A 25,242-nucleotide genomic window follows, 5' to 3' on the forward strand; every position below is an offset into this window, starting at 1 on the left:
CCTTTGTGTTTATGCCAGTTCTGTGTGAGCATATACTGATGTTTTCTGAACTTTCCTTTATAGCATCCATGTTACAGATCCAGCACCTTGTTCTACCTCTGGAGTCACAGCTGGGTTAACTAAATTAACTACGAGAAAGGACAACTGTAATGCAGAGAGGGAGTTTTTACAGGGTGCTACTATAACAGAGGCTTGTGATGGCAGCGATGATATTTTTGGGTTGAGTACTGATAGTCTGTCCCGTTTACGAAGCCCATCTGTTTTGGAAGTCAGAGAAAAGGGCTATGAAAGATTAAAAGAAGAACTTGCAAAAGCTCAGAGGGTAAGCAAAAAAGATGCTTTATTTTTCCATGTTTTGTATTTGAAAGTAAGATGTATTCATGACATGGGGCAACCCCAGTGAAGTCTTTGCAGTTCTACATTTACCTTCCCATATGTATAGCCTTAGCTCCTGTTGGGCAGCATCTAGGTAACTGTGAAAATGATGGAATAGTAAAGAAGCTCATCTGAGAGTACGCACTGTCTACATTGCCTGCTCCCTGTCTTATTACATCATCATTCATACCAAATTGGTGGGTTATGTTTCATGTGTGAGTTTTCCCTTTCTTGTGTGTGGTTGACTTTATGGTCCTTCACTTGAAGTCATTTAGTCCAAGTCATTTTACTTTGAGGAATTGTTTGGTAGTAATTATCTTTGGCATTCAACTGGGCTTGAATATTTTCTTACCTTGGAGAATTTTCTTTTCTTGGCAATTTGTTGTATTTCCCATTTGGTCATCTTTAAAATTTCTGCTATCTATTCCCAAATTTCTGGCTATTCTTATTCTTTTTCTGTGACTGTAATTAAATTTCAGAGGGAAATTTATAGCACCAAATATTTATTATTAGAAAAAGGAAAAAGTCTTAAATCAGCAGTCTAAAAATAGCAAAATCAGAGCAAGCAGAAGGGAAGAAGTAATAAAGAGCAATGTCAGTGTCAATAAAGAGCACTTTCCAACTGTCAATGATATTGACAATTGAAAAACTAGAGAAAATGAATGAAACAAAGTGCTGATTCTCTAAAAATATCAACAAAACTGACAAACATCTAACAAGACTGAAAAAAAAAATGAAGGAATGAAGCAGATCACTGCAGATGCTTCAGATGTCAAAAATACAGTAAAGGAATAATGTGAACAACTCTATATAAATTTGACAACTTGGGTCAAATGAACTAATTCACATTTAGAAACTTGAGAGGATAAGACATTCTATATGTGTAATTTTTAGCATGTTAGGACATTTCACAAACATATATTCCCACCTTCTTTGCTACCATACTTGTCTCTTAAGAGTGTAACACTGATTTTTGTATCCCTGGTGCTTAGCATAATACAATATGATGCCTGGCATATATGTCTTCTTATTAATGCTTCAGTGAATGGCTGATAACTAAATAGCTATGCAGATATGTTAAGATATTTTTGATTAAATATTTTATCAAAAAGAAAAATCAGTAGTCTTTTATGTTTTTCCAAAGGAAGGGGGTGGGGTGAGATGTGATTGTAATCAGCTTCTGTCATCTGGATCTGACTCTGTTGTTTTAATATACAGTATTAAGTGAAATCATAGTTTATATAGAGGTAAACTATCGAGCATATATACCCATCATTGAGAATAAATCAGTGGTTCTTTATTGATCAGAACAAATTACTAATTTCTTAGGTCAAGTTGGGAATTTCTTTTGAAATCTTTAATGTGCTGTATTTAGAGGTCCTATTGAGGTAGTTGAAATAATAATGATATGTGAACACATACATATGGTGAATTATGAAGGGTATAGTATAGTATTAATGCTTAGAGTTCAAGGCTTGAAAATACCTCTTGGATATGAAAATATTTCTTGAATTTTAGCAACTTATGAATCAAAATTTTATCTATAGCCATTGTCTCTATTCTGATTATTCTTTTGTTAAGAGAGACCAGATAGTTACCATCATTCTATTCTTGTACCTTTAACTTATTTTTTCCTTCGTATATAAAGTGAGTTTCTTGCAGGTGATACATGATTAGGTTTTGCTTTTTAAAATCCTTTCCAGTAATCTCTGCCTTTTAACTGGTATATTTAAAACATTTACATTTAATATGATATTGATATGGTTTGGTTTAAATCTGCCATTGTACTATTTTGTTTTCTGTTTGTTCCATCTATTCCTTTTTCTTCTTTTTCCTTCTTTTATGCCTTCTTTTGGATTAATTCCACACTTTTTTTTGTGATCTCATCTTATCTCCTTTGGCTTATTAGCTATATATCTTTGTTGTGCTTAATAGTATGCATATTTAACTCATTCGTGTCTACCTTCTGATGATGTTATGCTACCTCACATGTAAGAACTTTACAGAAGTGTACTGTCTGTAGCCTTTGTGCTGTAGTCATAGTCTGTTTCACTTGTTCATAGGCTTAAACTCTGCAGTGCACTTACTATTTTTTGCATTGAAAAAGAGATTTAGATGATAAGAAAAGAATCTTTATATTTACTGGTGTAGCTACCATTTCCATTGCTCTTCATTTCTTCATGTAAATCCTGATTTCCATCTGATAATCATTTTTCTTCTACTGGGAAGACATCTTTTAGCATTTTTGTTGTGTATGTTTGCTGGTGATAAATTATTTTTAGTTGTTATGTATCTGAAAAGGTATCTTTTCCCCATCTTTGTTTTTGAAAGATATTTTCACTTGGTCAAGAATTTTAGGTTGATAGTTTTTCTTTGTTGTACTTTAAAGATGTTGCTCCAGTGTCTTCTAGCTTGCACTGTTTCTCACAAGTAGTGAGGCATTGTCCTTTGTTCCTCTGCATGTGATGTAAAATTCCTCCCCGCACTGGCTGTAAGCACTTTGATTATGGTGTACCTTGGTGTAGTTTTCTTCATGTTTCTTGTGCTTGAGGTTTGTTGAGCTTCTTGAATCTGTAGTTTGTTAATTTTCATCGAATTTGGGAAGTTTGAGCTATTATTTCATAAAAAAAACTTTTACCTACCTCCCCTATCTCTGCTCTCCTGCCAGGCTCCTATTACATATTTAGTAGATGGCTTCAAGTTGTCCCACAGCTCACTGATGCTCTATTCATTTATGTTTTAATCTTTTTTTTCCTGTTTGTGTTTCATTGTGCATAGTTTCTGTTGCTGTCTCTTTCTTCAGTGTCACTCCTCCTTTCTTCAGTAGATTTAATCTGTAAATCCTATAAAGTGTATTTTTTTATCTCAGACATTGTGGTTTTCATCTCTGAAAGTTTGAGTTGGGTCTTTTTAATATTTTTTGCTCTGTTTAATAAGTTCAGTCTTTCCTCCAGCTTCTCAAACATATGAAATAGAGTTTAATAACTGCTTTAATCCTTGTCTAATAATGCTTTCTTCTTCTCGGGTGATAAGCTTGGCCAAATTATAGGACTCACCTAATTTGTTTCACATATTTGGAGGATCACTGTCTGCTGCTGGGTGCCTGGTGTCTTAAAAATTGTTTTATGTATTTTTTCCAGTTTTTTAGTTATGTCAGGTAGGGTTGTGAATGTGATCCTTGTTACTTTTTTTTTTTTTTAAGATTTTATTTATTTATTTATTTGTCACAGAGAGAGAGAGCATACAAGCAGGCAGAGTGGCAGGCAGAGGCGGAGAGAGAAGCAGGCTCCCTGCTGAGCAAGGAGCCAATGCAGGACTCGATCCCAGGACCCTGGGATCATGATCTGAGCTGAAGGCAGTGGCTTAACCCACAGAGCCAACCAGGCGTCCCCTTGTTACTCTATCTTGATTCGGAGTCAAAATTCTATTTCTGTTTGTATTGTTTATTCTGCGCCATCCTACTAACCCTAACCCAAAAACATACACTTAACACACATGGTCCAATAATTTTGAACTTCATGAGGATAAAGATTGTACGTGTTTTTTGCTCGATTATATTTCGAACACATAATGGGTTCTCAGTATATTTTGTTGATTAAATGAATCTATACATATGTATACAGTAACATTATTATAGAATAGACACACATATTAGTTAGGGACATGCTAGCTGCTAGTAAGCAACCCCTAAATTTTAGTGACTTTACCTAAAAGAAGTTAATTTTTATTTCTTGAGCATTCTGCGGCAGAGGCACATAGTTGATATGCAGTTCTTTATGAAATAATTCAGGGATCTGGATCTGTGTTTCTTCTGTCTTGGATCTTTGTAGTCTTTTTGAATTTTACTGTTATCTGTATCTAACCAATGAAGTGAAGGGAAAAGAAAGTTTGGAGAAAGACACACCATTCTAAAAAGCCTTGTCTTTATTTATTTATTTTTTTAAAAATATTTTATTTATTTATTTGACAGACAGAGATCACAAGTAGGCAGAGAGGCAGGCAGAGAGAGAGGAGGAAGCAGTCTCCCTGCTGAGCAGGGAGCCCGATGCGGGGCTCGATCCCAGGACCCTGGGATCATGACCTGAGCAGAAAGCAGAGGCTTTAACCCACTGAGCCACCCAGGCGCCCCAAAGCCTTGTCTTTAAAGTGACACATAACTTCTGCTCATATTCCACTGGTGCAAACCAGTTTTCTGTTGATGCTTAGGTGTGTGGTGGGCTGGGAAGTGTAGTTCCTGGCTGGGCAGTGACTCCCAGCAACAAGTCCATACTGTGGATAGGGGGAATACCTGTGTGATCACTGATTTTGAGGTGCAGGGATGCCAGAGATGATGTACTCTTCACTTATTTGCCCTTCCACAGGGCATTGCTGAAGACCAGTTTTGTTGGGCTTCTGAGGTAGAAATTGGGCTTCAGTTTACCTTTATTTAAATGTTGCTTCCTGGACTCTACCCCATATTCTGCTGAAATAAAAATTATTGTATTGAGGCTTAAGGATATGCATTTTTTTTTAGGATATGCATTTTTAATAAACTCCTTTGTTTCTTGTATTTGCTACTTGTGATACCTACTGGTATAATGTGTTACTTCCAATTTTTAATTATTTTTTCTTAAAACAGAATGAAATAACTTGGAAAATAAAAATCAGTGGAATAGCTTGCAGCCAAATAAAGTCACCCAGAAACGCATACCTGTGTCAAATTCATATTCCGCATGGTTCTACTAACTGTGGCCATAGTTCTCTGTCATAGTACTGACAGCATTGTACAAGACCCTGTAGGGGACAAAAATAAATCAGATTTGACTATTTGAATAAATAGATGTTTATTAGTTGGGAAGAAAAGACATGTATTACATGGTCATGTTTCACTGAATCTGAATTGTTTTTTCCCTATACTAACCATCGTGACACTCATCATTGCCTACTTGTGTATGAACTTGGTTATAGTTTTTCATATTGTAATTAATTCAGTTGAATTGTGTGATTTGGGTTCTGTATTTGTTGGTCTTAATTACTGGCTTAAATATCTTGAAAATGACCTCACTATGATAGGACATTGAAACAGAAGGGTATATAAAAAAAATCAGCTTTAAAGAGTTCTTATTATAAGTATAAAATGAACATTTTATTTTTTAAAGATTTTATCTATTTTTTTGACAGAGATCACAAGTAGGCAGAGAGGCCGGCAGAGAGAGAGGGGAGGAAGCAGGCTCCCCTCCAAGGAGAGAGCCGGACGCGGGGCTTGATCCCAGGACCCTGGGATCGTGACCTGAGCTGAAGGCAGAGGCTTTAACCCTCTGAGCCACCCAGGGGCCCCTAAAATGAACATTTTAAGTTAAAATCAAATCGTTTCATTGACAGCATTTTTTTCTTTTGATATAAAAATGTTTATCTTAAGAACCATTGTCTTAAATTTGATGGAATATACTTGAACAGAGTCCTGAAGTTCTGTGTTTTGAATATCTCTCAAATTTCTTTTCTCCAGTACAACCACTCTAAATTTGTATCTTGCCTAAAATATAGCAGTAATCAGTGAACTGTTTTTCTTGTCTCTAATCTTTTTTTTTTTTTTTTAAACCTCAGCTACCTCACCATACTTCCAAATGATAATTTTGAATTGCACATCTGATTACTATCCTGTTTAAAATCCTTCAGTGACTTCTCATGGCCTTTGAGTTAATCTCCCCTTGTCTTTAAAGGACGTCCTGACTTCTAAGCCAGTGCTTTTTAGGATGGGCCATAAACCTACTTTTCTGTTATTATCTTTTTTGTGGTGTTCATCCCTTCTTGTCTTTAACTACTGCAAAACATACTAGCTTTAGCATATGGATCAAGGGAGAAAACTCTGAAAAGGGAAATTGAGCTCATATTGTAGAGGGCTTTTAGTATTTAAGGTGAGGTTTATACCACTTTGGTAGAGGAGCTATTCACGAATTTTGTCTTCCTGAATGACATATGTATTGCTCTGATAGCAAATTTCTCAAGGAGCAGTATCTCACCTGGTTTCATAGCTTGAGAATTACCATAGTGACCACGGAGTAGGAAATGTTGAATGAATTGACTTACTTTTCATATGTAATTATAAAATAGTGAAATTTTAGTGTTTGAAAGAACCTGGCATTAAATTTATGCAGTTATAGATTTATAAATTAACTCAGGGAGAACTGGTATCTTTATGGTATCTTTCTACTCAAGAACATGGTATGTCCTTCTTCCTCTTTGTTTAGGACTACCTGTGTTTTTGCATTTGCTAGTATTTTAAAGTTTTCATTTTGCATTGTAGTCTTCAGCATTATGAAGTTTTTTTTTGTTTTCAGTGATTTTTGCCCTGTATTCTGTCTAGTCTGATATGATTCAGATTCTTATTTTTATTTGTATTACATTTTTTAGTATACTTCGCCCATTCTTTTATTTTTAATCTATCTGAATCACTTTGTTTTAGGTATGTCTCTAATCTAAAGCTTAGAGATGGATTTTGCTTTTATAAGCCAATCTGAAAATCATTTTCTTTTTAATTAGGTGAGTTGCATCTGTGCCCATTTATTGATAAACATGCTACATTTGGGCTTGTTTCTGTCACATAACTTTGAAATGTCTGCTGTGTGTGTATACAACCTTTTCCTATGTTGTTCCGTTTTCTTTTTGTCCTCCTCCTTTTGGTATTTTGGAAGGTTTGATTTCCATTCTAGTTGTTATCTTCCTTTAATCAAAGATATATATACTATATTGTAATTATATATATCTTAGCCTTTCTTTAGATACTGCCATTGTCTCCTGCCATAAGCAATACTAAACTTACCTGGTTACTGTTTTTCTCGTATCATTTGGTTTTAGTCAGACTGTTATTTCAATGTTAATCTCTATGCTTTTAGATATATTTAGTTTATACTAGTTGAGTTGTGTGCCTCAAGTTATAGTCCTTTACTTCCCATTAGTATTTAAGAAGTTTGTGAATTCAATTTCATTTTCTCTTATATTTTGTGTGTATTATTTTTATATTCCTAAAGCTTATAACATTTGAATAATTGTTTTGTCAGCTTTATCCCTATTAAAAAAATAGACTTTATTTTTTAGAGCAGTTTTAAGTTCGTAGTTAAATTGAGAGGGTGGTACAGAGTTCTCATTCACTCTGTCCCTGCACTAACATAGCCTCTCAACACTATGAATGGTACATTTATTGTAATTCATGACCCCTAGATTGGCGTATCATTATCCCAGAGTCCAGAGTTTATATTAAGGTTTTTTGTTGCATGTTCTACTGATTTTGACAAGTCTATAATGACATGTATCAACCATTGTAGCTTTATCCAGAATAGTTTCACTGCCCTAAAAATCCTCTATTCTCTATTTATTCCTCCCCACTTACTAAATGCTAAGATCCACTGACCTCTTTTTATAAGGTTTCCATGCTTTTACCTTCTCCAGAATGTCATATAGTTGGAATCCTACAGGATGTAACCTTTTCAGATTGGATTCTTTTATTTAATAATATGCATTTATTTTCCCCCATGTCTTTTCATGACTTGTTAGCTTATTTCCTTTTAATACAGAGTAATATTCCATCGTCTGGATGTACCAGAGTTTATTCATTCACCTGCTAAAGGACATTTTGGTTATTTCCAAGTTTTGGCAATTATGAATATATAAACATCTGTGTTCAGGTTTTTGTGTAGGCATAAGTTTTGAGCACCTTTGGGTAAATAGTAAGGAGTGTGATTGTTGAATCATATGGTAAGAGTATGTTTAGTTTGATTAAAAAACGACCAGACTGTCTTTTAAAATAGCTATGCCACTTTGCATTCCCAGTAGCAATTATGAGAGTTCCTATTGCTTCCCATTCTTGTCAGCATTTGGTGTCGTCAGTTTTCTGGATTTTGGTCATTCTAATCGGTGTATATCATTGTTTTAATTTGCATTTCCCTGATAACATATAATATGAAATATTTTTTCACTGCGTATTTCTTCTCTGTACCTTCTTTTTTGAAATGTCTGTTCAGATCTTTTGCCCACCTTTCAGTAAGGTTGTTTGTTTTCTTACTGTTGAATTTTAAGAATTTGTATATTTCTTATAATAGTCCTTTATCAGATACTCTTTTGCAAATATTTTCTCCAGTCTGTGCCTTGTCTTTTCATTCCCTTGATGTGCCCATCTTTTAGTTGTAGTTCTATAGTGAATATATTTGCTTCTCACCCCCAGTCCTTAGTGTTAAAGCTCCTCCAGCTTCTTCTGGATTATGTGAATTTCTGTTCTTTACTCGATCCCTGAATCATGCTTATATGAGAGATATTCTCTAAAGTTGTATAAGTTTATAATTCTTTGTCTCTGGTCTTATACTTGAAGGACATTTTGGCTAGATATCAAATCCTCATTTCACATTTTTTCCTTGAGTATCTTCAAAATGTTATTCTGTTGTTTTCTAGCATAAAATGCTATTGACATTTAATACCAATCTGATTGTCTTTACTAATAAAGGTGACCTGGCTTTACCTCTAACTTTTTTTTTTATTATGGTAGCTTCACATATTTGTGTTTGTTTTCCATATTTAAATGGGTTGGATTTCCCTGGACTGTTAGGAGGAGGCTCCTGTGAAGGAGTAGGATAGACAAGAAGCTTTCTCAGTTTTATGTTTAAGAGCTTTCCCTTCCATTGTTGCTGTCTTATCTTTGTAGCCTCTTCTGTCTCTCTGGGGTAAACCTCATTCAAGAAGGGTTTCTCCTCTAGCCCTGTGTCTCTACAAACTTTACAGATATAACATTATGTCTAGAGATGATATTTCTAGAAACAGAAGAAAAATACTTTTCTACTACCTTCTGTGATCTGTTTGCTTTGGAACCTTGCCACCCTCTTTCTCCTTTTTTTTGTCTGAGCCTTTTCTCTGCCAGTCTCCATTATTCCTGTCTTGCAATTTGGTTTCAGATTTCATGAGTTTTTCCTTTGGGGTGGGCCGTGTCCTCAAGGTTCTCTTTGCTGGATGCTTTGCAGTTCCCTGAGAGTTGAGGGCTTTACAGTACTGTTTGCTGCTTCAGGACTGCAAATAGGGTTTCGTACTCCACCTGCAGCTTGGAGCTTGTGGAAACCTTTTCCTTTTTCTCCATTTGTTCTCATATTTGTTCTCCCAGCTTCCAATAGGGTCAAGTCCTCTCTTTTGGGGTATATGTAATAATTTTTGGATCCTGAGGCTTCACAGGATACCTCTATAATCCCTTCTGCTTCCTGCTGTCCCTTCCACATGGTAGCTGACTCTGCCATGTTGGCAGTGTAGCCACGTTCTCTCACAGCCTAAGATATTGCATGTTATTTACATCTTAAAAGATATTTTTAAAGCATCTACTTGATACCTTTTGAGAAGTCATAGAAATGAGGGTGTGATCTTGTCGTTTACATTCTTCTTAGTTTTAAGCACAAATATGTATCATTTGCTTTTGGTTGCAGTACTAAATGGGTATAGTCTCCTAATGGAAATTTTAGACTAATTGCCATATGGTACTTAAAGTTATCTGTAAGTGAACAAATTTTAAAGTAAATATGAAAAAAACCCACTGAATTTTTATTGAAATAGATAAATGGAATTACATTCCTTTCTGGATGGAAATAAATATGTTCAGAGAAAAGGGAAAAAAGAATGAAGTCATTTAATTGTTTATTTTCACATGTAATATGTAATCATAATCTTTGGATGTCTCATGAAAGAAACATGAAAATTTAATATGTGAGTTAGAATTATTTATAATTTTAGATTTGCCTGATTGTCTTCCATATAGCAAGTGCTAAGTAAACATTTTCAGTGTGAACATTGTAGGAGGGGACTATTAATATATTGTAATTTTATTAGTAAAGATTATATAGTCTGCTGAATCTAACTTCAAACTATGGAAATTCAAAATAAAATGATCGATTTCTCATAGGAACTGAAGTTAAAAGATGAAGAGTGTGAGAGGCTTTCTAAAGTACGAGATCAACTTGGACAGGAATTGGAGGAACTCACAGCTAGTCTGTTTGAGGTTGGTCTATTTACGTCTTGGCCAAGAGCAACATCTTGATTTTTATATATTGATAGAATTGTTTTTTGAGGGCGTCTTGGAAAAGATATGCTTAGCTTCACACATAATTTATACGTCATCTAAGAAAAATTTAATCTTCAAGAAATGTAGAGTCTACAACTTAAAATGATGGGAAAACGAAAAGATTCTGTGGGCTACCAGTATCAGGTTGTTTAAAAAATGTCTATGTAGAAAGAAAGGAGGTAAATTTTAATTTTGTTTTTATCAAGTATTTAGGGGCTGCTTTAGGGTAATCTTATAATATGACTTACAACCAAGATAGCAAGCCCTGAGGTAGCTCTCTGATAGATGATGGTTTGAGGATTGTTAGAAGGCCCACCTGTTTATCTCCAGGCTGCCAACAGGACTACAATTTCTGCTCAACTTAAGCATGTTTCTCAAGTGGGGTGCCATTGACATTGTCATTTTGCATTTTTAATGTATTAATCAAGGTTCTCCAGAGAAATAAAACCAGTAAGATGTGTATATATACATATACTGTATATAAAAAGAGATTGATAATAAGGAATGAACACAGGTGATTATGGAGGCTGGCTATTCCCAAGATCTGCGGGGTGAGTTAGCAGGCTGGAGACCCAGGAGAGCTGATGGTGTAGTTGTGGTCCAAGTCCATAGGCCCGAGAACTGGAGAACCGATGATGCAGTTCTAGTCCCAAGGCTTGCAGGCTTGGGACCCAACAAGAGCTGATGTTTCTCACTTGGAGTTTGAAGGCAGAAAAATTCGCTAGTACTCCAGGGGCTCAGCCTTTTTGTTCTGGTTAAGTTGTCAGCTGATTGCCTGAGGCCCAGCCACATTATGGAGAGAGAACAATCTGCCTTAGTTAACCTACCAATTCAAATGTTAATCTCATCCAGAAACACCTTCCTAGAAATACCCAGAATAATGTTTGACCAAATACCTGGGCATCCAGTGGCCTTGTCAGGTTGACACATAATATTAACCATCATACTTGGCTTTGGCCCCAAAATGCTAGTCATACTGCTTGATCATTTTGGCAGCTTTTGCAACTTGTAAACTTGGATTAAGAACCACTGTTATAGAATGCCGCTTTTGGGTTAAGACCTTGAGCATTTAAAAGTGCCTTATTTAGGGGTGCCTGGCTGGCTTAGTTGGTAGAGCATGCGACTCTTGATCCTTGGGTTCATGAACTTGAGCCCCGTGCTGGGTAAAGAGCTTACTAAAAAAAAAAAAAAAAAAACAACCAAAAATGGTTCCTTATTCAGAAAGGTTGGTGTGTTACTGGAATGACTAATGCCATTATCATTGTTAATTCGGGTGTCTGCTGGCTCATTCAGTAAAGCATGTTACTTTTGACCTGAGGGTTGTATAAATTGAGCCCCCTGTTGGGTATAGAGATTACTTAAATAAAATCTTAAAAAGATAATAGTACTAATTTATTTTTTTCATCTAAAAATTTGTTTTTAAAAGTTTGAGTGTAGTAACAAATTTTAGAAAAATTTTAAAATTTTTCCCCTTATGTTATTTTTATTTATACAACATCTATTTCAGTTTTAGAAGTATGCATAATTTCTTACATAATTTTAATCCTAATATATTTTGTATTTTTTTCCTCAAATAACATGTTTTCATATTAACTTACATGGTCATTGTCATGAGAGTCCTAACCCACCAGTTGCATATTCCACCATTTCTATCATTACAAGTAACATCGTAAACAAGTTACATGTGGGTTTCTTCAGATGTGGATTTTCCATGCTTCCTCTGCTCCATGCCCCTTTGCCCTGTGTTCTTTTTTGGGGTTCATTTTTTTTTCATGAACTGATTTATTATTTTTTGTTAGCTAGTCATCAAAGACTAGAGGATAAGAGCTGTATGACTTACTGATTTTTGTTTGTAGAAGTAGTAGAAACCTTAGACTTTTTCTTCCAGTGTTGTCTGGCCGGAAGAGAATTTTGTAATGATTTATGGGTACTAGAAGGAAGCAAATATATTAAGCTTCTCACCTGCCCACCAATAATTTTAGCCCTGCTTAGTTCCTCTTGTCTGCACTTGCACGTATATTCTGCTAGGTGAAGTAGGAAGAAAGGAAATGAGAGGAAACTTCTCCCTCTCCATAGCAGAATGTGAAGGACCAGAAACGCAGTTTTTGCAATAAGTTAAAATGTATATCTTTAAAAAAAAGTTTTGGAACTCCTGATCTTTCTCTGACCTGACAATGGCTAATAGCCTTGACACCGTATATACTTTCTGAGAAAGAAGTTATACTGACAAAACATGATTTCAGTAATGAAGAAAATTGTATTCAGACCAGTTATTTATGAATTTTGTAAAAAGATGCTAGAAGTTTTTCTGTGGTCTATTTATAATTAACTTTGTAGCAAAGTTGGGTCTTAAAATATCAAATACAAGAAATATAAAATTTTATGTATGTTTGTATGTATATATATTCCCACCTAGTGTCTCAGATTTTGAGATAATATAAAAATGAAGTAGGAAGAATGCTTTACGAAGTAGTTGTAAAAGAATGTGACAGAATGCTCTACAAAGTAGTTTCATTTGACATGGAAAAAAAAAGGTAGCCTTAAGATTTTTTTCTTTTACATTTTGTCAGCCAGTTTTAGTAAATGTCTATGATATGCCAAGTTTTCTCTTTATAATGCTATGAGACATATAGAACAAATTGCTCATTTTATCTGTGAAGACAGTGAGGCATAGAAGATTAAGGAGCAATGTTGGGATTCAAATTCATAACCCTGACTCTTGCTTTAAGTACTGTGAAATCATAAGTGGTACTTTGTCTCAGGCCACAGAAAAGGAGTCCTCATTGAGGCCTTTCCTTTATCCCACATTCACAAGGAAAATCTTGTGACACTAACTCTGGAATGTAAGGCAAATGCATCTTTGCCTTTTTACTATGAAACTGCTAATATCACTTTACAAGCCATCATTATTTCTTACTTAGACCAAGAGATGCCAAACTTCTGTTGAGATCATGTACCTCCATCTGTAAAAGAAAAATTTAAGCATGTACCTTTATTATGATGAAAATAAGTAATATTTATTGAGGGTTACCTATGTGGTAGGCACTGTTTTAAAAGCATATATGCTTACAAGTTACATATATACACTAATATAATGTGTTATATAATTATAAAATAACAGTTTTAAAAAGCAAGTCAATAATAAATACTAAGTTTTTTATTATAGTACAAAAATATTTTAGTCTCACTAAAATATATTGTGTGTATGTGTATATTCAGTGAGAGGAGTATGATTGAATATGTTACCACCTTGTTTTCGAAAATCTTGTTTTAACAATTTATGATTCAGATGAAGTTCTGGTCTAAATTCCTTTTTTTAAATTAGATGTAATGCGGCTGATAACTCACAAACATATGGATCCAAATGGAAGACGTACATCTTTCCCTGTATGAAACCATTAGGAATTTTCATTTCCATTGCTGGTTATGTGAAGGTTTCTCCAGAATATTCTCTAGTGAATTTGTCTTCTCTCATACCAACAAATTGTCTTTGCAAATTAATCAGAAGATGTTGAGTTTAAACTTTATTTTAAAGAAAGAAAGAAGAAAAACACCTTCATTTGAATCCCTGCTAACCAGATAGGAAGAAAATTCCGTTTTCAAAGTCTGTAAGTCGTATAGACGTGAATGTTTGTATTAGAGGTCTGCACACTACAGCCTATAGGGCAGAACTAGCCTGTGCCTGTGTTTGTGCAGCCTTCTGAGCTAACTGGTTTTTACATTAAGTAAGTGGTTAGGGCCAAAAAAACCCAAGAGGACTTTGTGATGTGAAAACTGGGATTCAGATTTCAGTGCTGATGAATGTTTGTGGAAATGGCCGCCTTTGCTGCTGTTTGTTGTCTGTGGCTGCTTTCACCCTGCAGCAGACAAGGCCTGGCTTCTCGAGCCCAGGCTGCTTACTGTCTGACCCTTCCCAGAAGTTTACGGACTCCGGGTATAGAGGGTACTTGGATCATTTTCACCTTTAGAATTACAGAGTGGTAGACAATTTTCACTTTTTTGGAATCTACTATTTGATGTCTTTTGTCAGTTTGCCAAGTCCGGTGCGTTATCTTTTCAGCTACTGCTTCTGCCTCACTTCTAGTGCTCTCTTCTCTCCTCTTGTGACTCAGTTACATGTAGCTTACACCTCTTCACTGTGTCCCTCGTACCTCTGGGGGAAAAGTCGCCCCAAATTCCATCTCTCTTTTCTGGGTTTACATCTTCTCCTGAGTCTTGGTCCCCTAGTTCTTCACCATTTTGTTAGCTCTCTAATACCGTCAGACACATTTAAAAAAAAAAAAAGTCCAACTTCTGTAATTATTGTCCATGGGAGGTTTGGTCCAAGTTACACAGTCCTCTATTAAGGAAAGCAGAGTCCATTTCCAAACATTTAAACAGATAATCTCTCCTTAGCATGAGTTGCTTTTGCATTTATAGTTAAAATGTTTTACTTATCCTGAAGGGGGTCAGATTAGATATGTTTATTATTTTGAAAATATCTGCCAAATAGTGATCTGTTGACAGCCACTTGTCACCACAGAAAAATTAAGCAAATCTGAAACATTTGTTATTTTAAGAATAAAACCACTTTTACTTCATTAAATTGGCAGCTCTTAAGGACTTTGATACAAGATAACCAGCATAATTGTGCATGGGAGATTTTCATAGTTAACCTTATCTCATTATAAAACATTGATAGTAAAACATCTCTTACTTAAGCTAATGTGATCTGTAAAGTCATGTTCATGGGCATATAAAGAAGCCTCAGTTCATTACTACTGTAGAAGCAAATGGGAGTGCTGCTGTCAGACTCTGATGTGGAGAATGTTCACTCTTCCACTGAATAGTTGACAAACATTACTATGTGCCATTGTCAAACATATATTAAATGTCTTTGAAGCTGATTTCTTTCCTTCCTTCCAGCCAACTTCCTTCCTTCCTCCCTCCCTCCTTCCTTCTCTTCTGTCTCATAAACTGTCAGTTGAAGTTCTAACATACATGTTCTTAAATCCCAGGGGATTATCTCAAGCACCCTGTATATGGTTCTAGTCCATCCTTAATCTTTAATGGGACTATTCCATACAGCAGAGTAATTTTTTTTTAAATATAGGTAAGATCAGTGACTTTGTTCCTTAAAAGATCATAAGGTTTCATACTGCCCTTACAGTAAAACCCAGAATTCTTACTTGGATATTTTATTTGATTATTAGAATGTAAACTGAATGTAAGCTCCTTAAGAGACAGGGACCTTGTTTTTTCCCCCAATATACTATCAACACCTGGAATAGTACCTCACAAAGAGATGTCGTGAGTAAATTTTGATGAATAAATATAAGAAAAAAAGGAATTAAATACCTAGAGTTTCATATTTATGGTACTGAAAAAAATAAGACCTTATTAATATCTAATCTCTGATTTGCCTTTTTATATTGCTCTGCACTTAATATCATTTTGTGACTGTTTTTATTGGAAGCTCAAAGGGTTCTCAGCTGTCATTCCTATAAACTGCAACATTAGTGATGTGTTAATATTTTTACTTGTCCCTTCTATATGTCTTTGCTATGACTAATAATATGTATATATATATATAGTGGCCAAATTACAGAAACCTAACTACGGAGAAGTTGGGTTTGACATGTAGGATGTTTATTTTCCTTCATCACATTTGCAGTCTTTACACGAACATTAATCAGGGTGACTGAACTCAACTTGGCTATGTCAGTGGTATTAGTACTAAAAGAAAGTACGTATTCCTAATTCCTACCAGTTTACCTACCAGATGATATTTGCTATTTCAAGAGTTGATATTGAGTATTTATTATCAGGTTAAAGTTTGGTAGTATATCTTCGCTACAGTCATAGACATTTGCTGAAAAATTTTTGAAAACAAAGGCTAGATACTTTATTTCCAAAATTTGAGATTTTAACTTTTTCAGGAAGCTCATAAGATGGTGAGAGAAGCAAATGTCAAGCAGGCAACAGCAGAAAAACAGCTAAAGGAAGCACAAGGAAAAGTAAGTCTTTGCTACTTTAACAGTAAAAAAAATATAAAATCAGTGATTACTGGTTTATTTATTTATTTTTTTTAGTGATTACTGTTATAAAGATACTTAAACATTTATTAGATTTTGTTCCTATTGTAAATTAGGGCCTTATTTTAGAAGATTTGGAAACTATAAGTAGAAAACAGCTACCACACAGATGCAATTAATAGTGAACAGTCAGTGCTCATTTATATTAGAACCAAAGGATTTTAAGTCTTGTGAATCACATGTATTATCAAAAGGATCATAAATCACATTTTATTTATTTATTTATTTAAAATATTTTATTTATTTGCCAGAGAGAGAGAGAGTACACACAGGCAGGCAGAGCGGCAAGCAGAGGCAGTGAGAGAAGCAGACTCCCCGATGAGCAGGGAGCCCAATGCGGGACTTGATCCCAGGATTCCAGGATCATGACTTGAGCCAAAGGCAGCGGCTTAACCAACTGAGCCACCCAGGCATCCCTTTAAATCACATTTTAAAGTCACTATTTTTCTTCATTAGCTGGAAAAAAAGCCACAAAACTGTTAATAGATTTTATTATTTTAGGAATGAACCACAGCTCTTCATAAGCTATTTATATTTTGAACATTTTGAAAATTCACATGAATTAAATGTTAGACATTTTGATAATTTTAAAAATTTCATTTCACGTTGTGAAATGCAAGCATGGCTAAATGCAAACCATATAGAAACATTAAACAACTTGGTTTCGCTTTCTTTTTATTACTCTACCACAAATATACATTAAATTTACATGTCCTCTTTGAAAGGAAAGTGTTTTGAGCAGATAGCTAGCATTTAGCTGCATCTGTCATAAGACATAGTGTATGGAACTATGTTGATTTCTTTTCAAGATCGATGTCCTTCAAGCTGAAGTAGCCGCATTGAAGACACTTGTCTTGTCCAGTTCTCCAACATCACCTACGCAAGAGCCTCTGCCAGGTGGAAAGACACCTTTTAAAAGGGGGCATACAAGAAATAAAAGTACAAGCAGTGCTATGAGTGGCAGTCATCAGGACCTCAGTGTGATACAGCCAATTGTAAAAGACTGCAAAGAGGTAACTCGTCAAGGACTGTCCCCTCTGACTCTCTTGATACTTATTAATTCTCACCACTGAGCTGTCAGTTATGATTTTTGCCAGCAAAATTTTTTAGTACAAAATATGCAGTATTAAGATGGGGGAGGCTTTATCTAGAGCTGGCTGCTTTCAGGGAATCTTCAGTTCCATTCTCTACTTGGCTGACCTTGGAGTTACCTGCTAGAAACTTGGTAAGTTTCTTAATCTTGATACTTAATTTAGGGAGCAAACTGTCATGTGTTGTATAAAGGAGAGTGGGTGGCTTTAATGATCTGGCTAGTCAAAATTTGTTGGTAAGATGCTTTAGCAGAATATGAATGTAAGAAATGTGTGAAAATAAGGTGATTTTCTTGAACAGCACATTGCTTTTACTTAAATTCTGGGGGAGGTAGAGTTTTATGTCAATAAGAGAGTCTTAGAGTTAATTCAAATAAAAAACAGAACTAATGGTAGCCTTATCATTTTAAAATATGTTGTGAAGGTAACTGAGATACTGTGGAAATATTTTGAGCTGTTTTGAGTAAAAATTGTATAATTATAAAATGTTTTTTTTATTTTATCATTGCATACAATGAGAAAGCATTTCCAATGGGATTGATCATGGAGCAGCCCCTCCCTCTTTTTTCCCTGAAAAGCTATGTTTTACGTTGTTTTATTCAGGTTCATCATTAGTCTTTAAGCAGCTGTATCTGCTCATTTGGTTAAGTTTTTGCATGGAAGCCAGGATTTTATTAAATTGAATAACCAAGGTCATTACGTACTTTCATTGAATTGCATTTTGGTTGCTTATTAATAAAAAAGATGCTAGTGAGAGAGACGTTCAATACGTGACCAAATCTGAATGTGATGGAATCTAAAATCCATGTTAAATATTTCAGGAACTTTTTAAAATCATAACTTTAATTTCTTTGAATTTAATTAGCATTTTTAATTGCTTGGTACAACTCATATTTTGCTGTGGTTTCTCAGTGTGATTAAAAACCTTGTTTTCTGTTACATACACTTACAAAATTTAAATGTTTTCTCATGGGACATTTTAAAGTCCTGTTTTTAATTTATGAGGTCTCATGAAATGTGAAGTAGCAGCAAACAACTTCGGAATGATAACTTTCTGTTTTCCAGATATATCTTGTATTCTAATGTTTTGTGAAAACTTGTCAAAAAGTTTTATTAGACAAAGGAAACACATAAAGTTGACCTGTATAAGCTTTAGACAAAGGTAAAACAGTTGGAAAGAAAGTGAACCACGTCCATGTTTCTGCAGAAAATGTGACAGGCAGAAACAGTATTTGCAGCGTAGTTTCTGAAAGCACTTAAAACACATGTCTGTGCAAGTACACACACACACACGCATGCATTATGCAGGGCTTTGCGATTGAGTCACTTAGACACACATTTGAACTTTTACAGGTTCCTTGATCTGTAACCTTGGGCAAGTTATTTACCTCTCTAAGCCCTAGTTTTCTTATCTAAAAAAAAATGAAGATCATAATGTCTGTCTTGCCCAGTTGTGAGGATTGAGTGTCTGTGGGGTGCTTGCCATAGTTCTTAGCGCAGAACCAGATCTTAATAGTTTAAATGACTGCCTTTGAACTAGAATCTTTCCTTGGAGTACCACTTACCTGCTTGGGGGCTTATGTCCGTTAAAGGGTAAACTTTACAAAGAAAATGAATTTGGAAATTTAAGTATTATTTATATGCTGGTTTTTTTTTTTAATTTCTTGACTTTAGTTTTGATTCAAAGAATTTATGGATTGGAATGAAAAAAATTCACACTGAAGGTGCCATTATATGCTTTAAAAGAAAGCGTGTAGGAAAGCTTGGATATACTCAGCCTTTTATTACAGTTATATAAATCACCTTCATGTGCCATTAAGCTGTCCTGAAGGCCGTAGCGGCCATCAGTGTGTCATTTATGGTGTGCCCAGCTCTTCTGGATGAGAGTGGCTTAGGGCTGCAGGAGGATGAGGGGCACTGCCGTGTTGGGCAGCCGAGGGCAGGTGTGGCTTGTGTGTGACAGGTAGGATTGAGCTGAGTAGAGGGCATCTGGAGGGAAGAATACTTGGGGAAGATTTATTAAAGGGAGGAGGAGGAAAGAGGGACAACTGGAAGAGTGAATAGGAAGATGGGGGCCAACCTGGGTTAGTGCTGATAATTCAGACAGTTGCAATGCCAAAATATATCTTACTAAGTGTTATGTTATGTGTTGTTTTTTTTTTTTTTTTAAAGATTTTATTTATTTATTTGACAGACAGAGATCACAAGTAGGCAGAGAGGCAGGCAGAGAGAGAGGAGGAAGCAGGCTCCCTGCTGAGCAGAGAGCCCGATGATGCGAGGCTCCATCCCAGGACCCTGGGATCGTGACCCGAGCCGAAGGCAGAGGCTTTAAGCCACTGAGCCACCCAGGTGCCCCTAAGTGTTATGTTTTAAAGATAGTCCCTTTAGGAGATTACAGATGTGCTGCTTTTAGTCTTGCTGTTTATGGAGTAAACATTTTCAAATTCTTTTGAAAATGCCCTCAGGTAAAGCAGAACAATTAGTGTCATTTTTGACCCAAACTAGTTTCATAATTTAGTCTCCATGTATTCATACACTGTTTAATTAACTTGGCTCCAGATGACTTTTTCAATATTTTCAGAAAAGACTTATCACTTGTTTTATATTCAGAGCAGTGTGCACATGTGTCTTAAGAGGAGCTCCAGCATTTCTGGGGGTTGGCCGGGAATCAAGGTAGCATCACTGGACACTGTTGTAGATCCATTGAAAAGAGCTAGTCAGTTGTTTGGGGTTTGGATTTTTTTTTTTTTTTAAAGATTTCATTTATTTATTTGACAGACAGAGATCACAAGTAGGCAGAGAGGCAGGCAGAGAGAGAGAGGAGGAAGCAGGCTCCCCGCTGAGCAGAGAGCCCAACGCGGGGCCTGATCCCAGGACCCTGAGATCACGACCCGAGCTGAAGGCAGAGGCTTTAACCCACTGAGCCACCCAGGTGCCCCGGGGTTTGGATTTTTTTAAAAAGAAAGTTGGTACCATGTATTATAACACATCAAGAATGATTCAATTCATTATTTTAAATGAATAAGATTTCTTCCTTGGTAATGTTTATATTAGATTTGTGTTTTATAAAGTGATTTATGTTTGTACCTTTAAAAAGATTATTTTGTGTTTTCTTCTGGTTTGTTTATCAGGCTGACTTATCTCTGTATAATGAATTCAGATCTTGGAAGGATGATCCCACAATGGATAGATCGTGTCCTTTCTTAGACAAAATTTATCAGGAAGATATCTTTCCATGTTTAACGTTCTCAAAAAGTGAGGTAATTTTTTTTTATTTTAATAGGAATGCGTTAGAGTAGTTCCTGTACCTTTTGTTAAATCATGTAAAAAATTTTCTCTTATGTGACTAAGTTATAATAACATGTCATGTTTTATCCTTTTCTGCATTCCAAACAAAGATCATGATCATTTCTTGGCATTCAGTTACAGAGCATCTTTGCTTACATGAGCGGAGGGTCATTCCCAGTGAAGTATGTGTTTTACCAGAGTAAAGCACTTTGTAAATGTGCGCGGGGGTCGGGCTTAGTTCTTGATTCTCAGTCCAAGGTTCAGTGGAAAGGAAGTTCTGTACACTCCGAGGTGTTCATGTGATTTATCTGTACATGACAAAAAAATCACATTTTAGCTTCTTCATCTTTAAAATGGAAGAAAAATGCCTTTCTTGCCTGTGTGTCAGGGTTGTTAAGAGGTTGAAATGAAGTGAAAAAGTACACACAAAAACTTTGAAAAAAAATACGAGATACTATACAAATGTAAGGTCATAATTTTAATTTGTTCTTACATGTGGAAGGATTGTCTATAAATATCCTGTCAGTCACTGTTTAAGAAATGTAGTCCTAAAAGTCTTAAGTCTTTAGAGGATTTAATTTTAACATTACTTGTAAGGAGAAGTTAAAATGGATAATAAAACACTTTTTTTTTTTAAATTTATTTATTTGACAGAGAGATCACAAGTAGGCAGAGAGACAGGCAGAGAGAGAGGAGGAAGCAGGCTCCCCACTGAGCAGGGAGCCCAATGTGGGGCTCGATCCCAGGACCCCAGGATCATGACCTGAGCCGAAGGCAGAGGCTTTAACCCACTGAGCCACCCAGGCGCCCCAATAAAACACTTTTGATATGTACATGTTATTCGTTGTGCCTCTGTGTCTGTTTTTGGGTAGTCCGTTCCAGATTACTAGTCTTGCCAGACTGAAGAAATTTGCCGGTTTCATCTACTGTTGATCAGTTGCTACCATCTCCATCCGGACATTCAATATTTGATAATCCTGCTAGTTCTTTTGTAGGTCACTCTGGTGCACATAAATACAAATTCAGCAAATATATAGCTGTAATTGTATGTATTGCTAGGTTATGAATGACTGGTAGTTTTAAAAATACATATAAATTTAGCAAAATAAAACATTAGGGTATTCATTTTGAAGTGGCATTATTAGTGGATGTTAATTGTGGTTAAGAGATGGATAGATTGGAATTAATGCTCTCAATTCTCTTCTAGATACAGGAAAAGTTAGTTAGCTATAACTGCATTGCCTTTCATAACAATATTTGAGTTATAAAAGAATTCAAACCAAGACTGTGTCGTTTCATTCTTTTCTTTTGGCCTAAGACCAAACCAGTGGAGCTTGGGGAAAGAATAATTTTTAAAAATTCAGTTTACTGTAGAATACAACTTTAGCATTTTAATGCTGGCATAGCATCTGATACTTTTTGTTTTTTTGAAGTTGGCTTCAGCTGTTTTGGAGGCTGTGGAAAACAATACTCTAAGCATTGAACCGGTGGGATTGCAACCTGTTCGATTTGTGAAAGCTTCTGCAGTCGAATGTGGAGGACCAAAGTACGTTTTCAGAACCATGTCTTGTGGAAGACACTGAGTTTTTAAATTTTTATATGTTGTAATAAATTTAGTTTTTCTAGTTTTAAATGTGATTAAATTTCTTGTTACTTTTCTGTTTAGTTTGTGCAGCCTAAAGGCAAATCCTCAGACAGTATGAGATATGGCATTTCCAATTTAGCATCAAAGGAGAGCCCTTTTAATTATAAATATATGTATTTTAGACCAGGTATTAGAAACATTTTTTAGACTATATGTTGTGACTAATTAGTTGATCATAGAATCAGCTTAGTGGGTCATAAGCAGAGTTTTTGTTTGTTATACATATACATACAGATTTTGGTGTAAATGGATTTCTTCCTGAGGGTTGCCATTAAGAATAGTTTGGGAAGATAGTGAATTAGACCAGGTCTTATCAAGCATGCCAAAAAGATGCCAAAAAGACTTCTGTAATCCTCCTCTTTCATACTATCATATAAAGGATTCTCACCTTGGTAAATAACCAGTTCTGTCTTTCATACATGACAGATACTTGGCAATTACCAACCTTCAGAGGTAAGACTCCCACATTTCATAGCAGGGCAGATTTTCACTCTCCAGTCCCAGGATGAGGAAAGACTGAAACCAGTGGTTCCTAGGACCTCTGGCAAAGCTTTTTGCGAAGCGACTTGGAAAGATTTGGGGAAGCTGCTTAATTGGTGGTTAAGAACTAGATCTGTATAGGGGACCGGAAATCTGACAGAGCTGCTAGAAAGCAGTAACTGATTCCTGTTTGGGTCACTGAGAAGGTAGAAGAGAAAAGGGCTGCTTGAAATGAGCTAATAGGTCTGTGTGAAAGCCTGTGGGAGAAGTCACATTGTTCTTCCTGATTGCACAGTGTTCGTGTTCCGGTAGCTGTCTATGGGGAGTACCTGGTCATGTGTTTGCTCTGTGAGCCAAACCTCCACCACACTCCTTGCATGCTGTGACTATAGCAGAACGGCCTCTGAATCGTGGGGAAGGGATTTATATTCCTAAACTTTCCTCTTTCCATAAGCACCTGAGTATTTTTATCCTGATCATCAGTGATAACAGTTTTTGTGCTTTTAAGGTCTATGTTAATACCTTATTTTAAGTATGGTAGATACCAGTTTTTATTATAGAATTTTAAATTTCTACTTGCATGATATGTAACACATACTGTACTTGTGCAAATAACAAATGATGACAAATGAAGATACTAGTTAAGGTTGATTTATGTAGTAGTTTAGTAAAATAACATAGATTGGGCTTAGGGAACAGATTACATAGTTTAGGGATATTGTGCTTGTAGGAATGGGGTTAGATGCCACAGTGTTTGGAGTGCATGTTGTGTTGAGAAGCTTCTGGAAGATACTCTTCCCTGAAATGTGAAGTTCGGCCTTGGCCAAGGCTCTCATGGACTAGGTGGTGAAGAAAATCATGACATAAATGGCTCACGCTATAGGAACTTTGAGGAAGCCAAGACCTGTCCCATGGGTGGGGATCAGTGGTGGGAGATTTTATCTAGGTTTTTGAAGCAGGAGTGGAATTTGGGTAAAGAAGAGTACATATGACTGAAGACCTGGAAACAAGAAACTTTGTGTTCAGAAGATGGTGAGTGTATGGGGGGGAAGGATGTGACAAATCTGAAGAGAACTTTGGAGAGGAAAAGATTCAGGTGGGGATAGTAAAAGGAAAGGAGTTAAAGATGGTCGACTAGAAGAATGGTGTGATATTTTGGAGGTTAGTGGGAGGGGCTCTGGTTTGGGGAAGAAGACAGCAGGTCTAGGTTTAGACATATTGACATCCCCAACTGAAAATCAAGGTAAGGGTTTAAAATCTGGAGACTAGAGCTGCTAAGAGGTATTGAAGTGGAGCATGTTAACAGAATGCTGGCCTTGGACGTCAGAAGACTTGTCTTGAACCTTAGCTCATATAAAAGTGTGTTGGGTGTCACAGTTCAGAGATGGCTTTAGAAATGAGGTAAGAAATACTTTCATTATTTCAGAAGTTGATGCTTAAAACCACTTTAGCAAAGCCCTTTTAAAATTAGACAAAATACTAGACTAATAGGTATATGTTTCCAGAAGAGTAGTGTATATGTTGACTTCTATCAGTTAAATGCTTACTTTTCTTCTTATGTAAATTACACTTTTGGAAGTTCCAAAGTCTTCAACACTTGTGCAGTTTTTAAATTTCTTGATCTTCTCTCCTTCCTAAGCTAGTAGTTAGTGTTTTAAGAATATTGTTACAGCTCATTAAAGGAATTTTCTAAGAAAGGAACAATGAGGCAAACTTTCTTTGAAAATGTGTTAATTCTTTTGTGGTCAGAATGGCCGCCTCCAAAATTATCCTGTTTATAAAGTTTCTTTTCTTAATATTTTATTTATTTTAAAGACAGAATGAGAGAGCATGTGAGCAGGGGGAGGGAGAAAGAGGAGGAGAGTATCTCAAGGAGACTGTACACTGAGCATGGAGCCCGACATTGGGCTCAATCTCACAACCCTGGGATTGTGACCTGAGCTGAAACTGAGTCAGATGATTTACCAAGACACCCAGCTGCCCCCCCAAATGATCCTATTTTAAATACACATTCTCCATTTGTTTTCTTAATATGGAGGCACATTTGTATCATATTTAAGTATAGCTGAAATTTAATGTTTATGCAACATTTTTCTTTATTATATAATTTATGATATTTATTTTTAAAAGATTTTATTTATTTGACATAGAGCACAAGCAGGGGGAGCAGCAGGCAGAGGGAGAGGGAGAAGCAGACTCCACACTGAGCAAGGAGGCTGATGT

The 25,242-nt window shown here is 35.8% G+C and overlaps 1 protein-coding gene across 3 annotated transcripts in view; it reads left to right on the forward strand.

Annotated features, from left to right (window-relative positions):
* RAB3IP (RAB3A interacting protein) overlaps positions 1-25,242 on the forward strand; it is a 44,817-nt gene that overhangs the window by 15,540 nt on the left and 4,035 nt on the right. For all 3 annotated transcript variants that reach the window (XM_047740240.1, XM_047740241.1, XM_047740242.1), the window contains 6 exons: positions 64-322; positions 10,283-10,378; positions 16,360-16,437; positions 17,325-17,528; positions 20,738-20,866; positions 22,328-22,440. In XM_047740240.1, coding sequence (XP_047596196.1) covers positions 64-322; positions 10,283-10,378; positions 16,360-16,437; positions 17,325-17,528; positions 20,738-20,866; positions 22,328-22,440 — 879 coding nt within the window. The remainder of the gene's footprint in view (positions 1-63; positions 323-10,282; positions 10,379-16,359; positions 16,438-17,324; positions 17,529-20,737; positions 20,867-22,327; positions 22,441-25,242) is intronic.

Source organism: Lutra lutra, chromosome 8 (genome assembly GCF_902655055.1).
Source record: "Lutra lutra chromosome 8, mLutLut1.2, whole genome shotgun sequence".
NCBI lineage: Eukaryota > Metazoa > Chordata > Mammalia > Carnivora > Mustelidae > Lutra > Lutra lutra.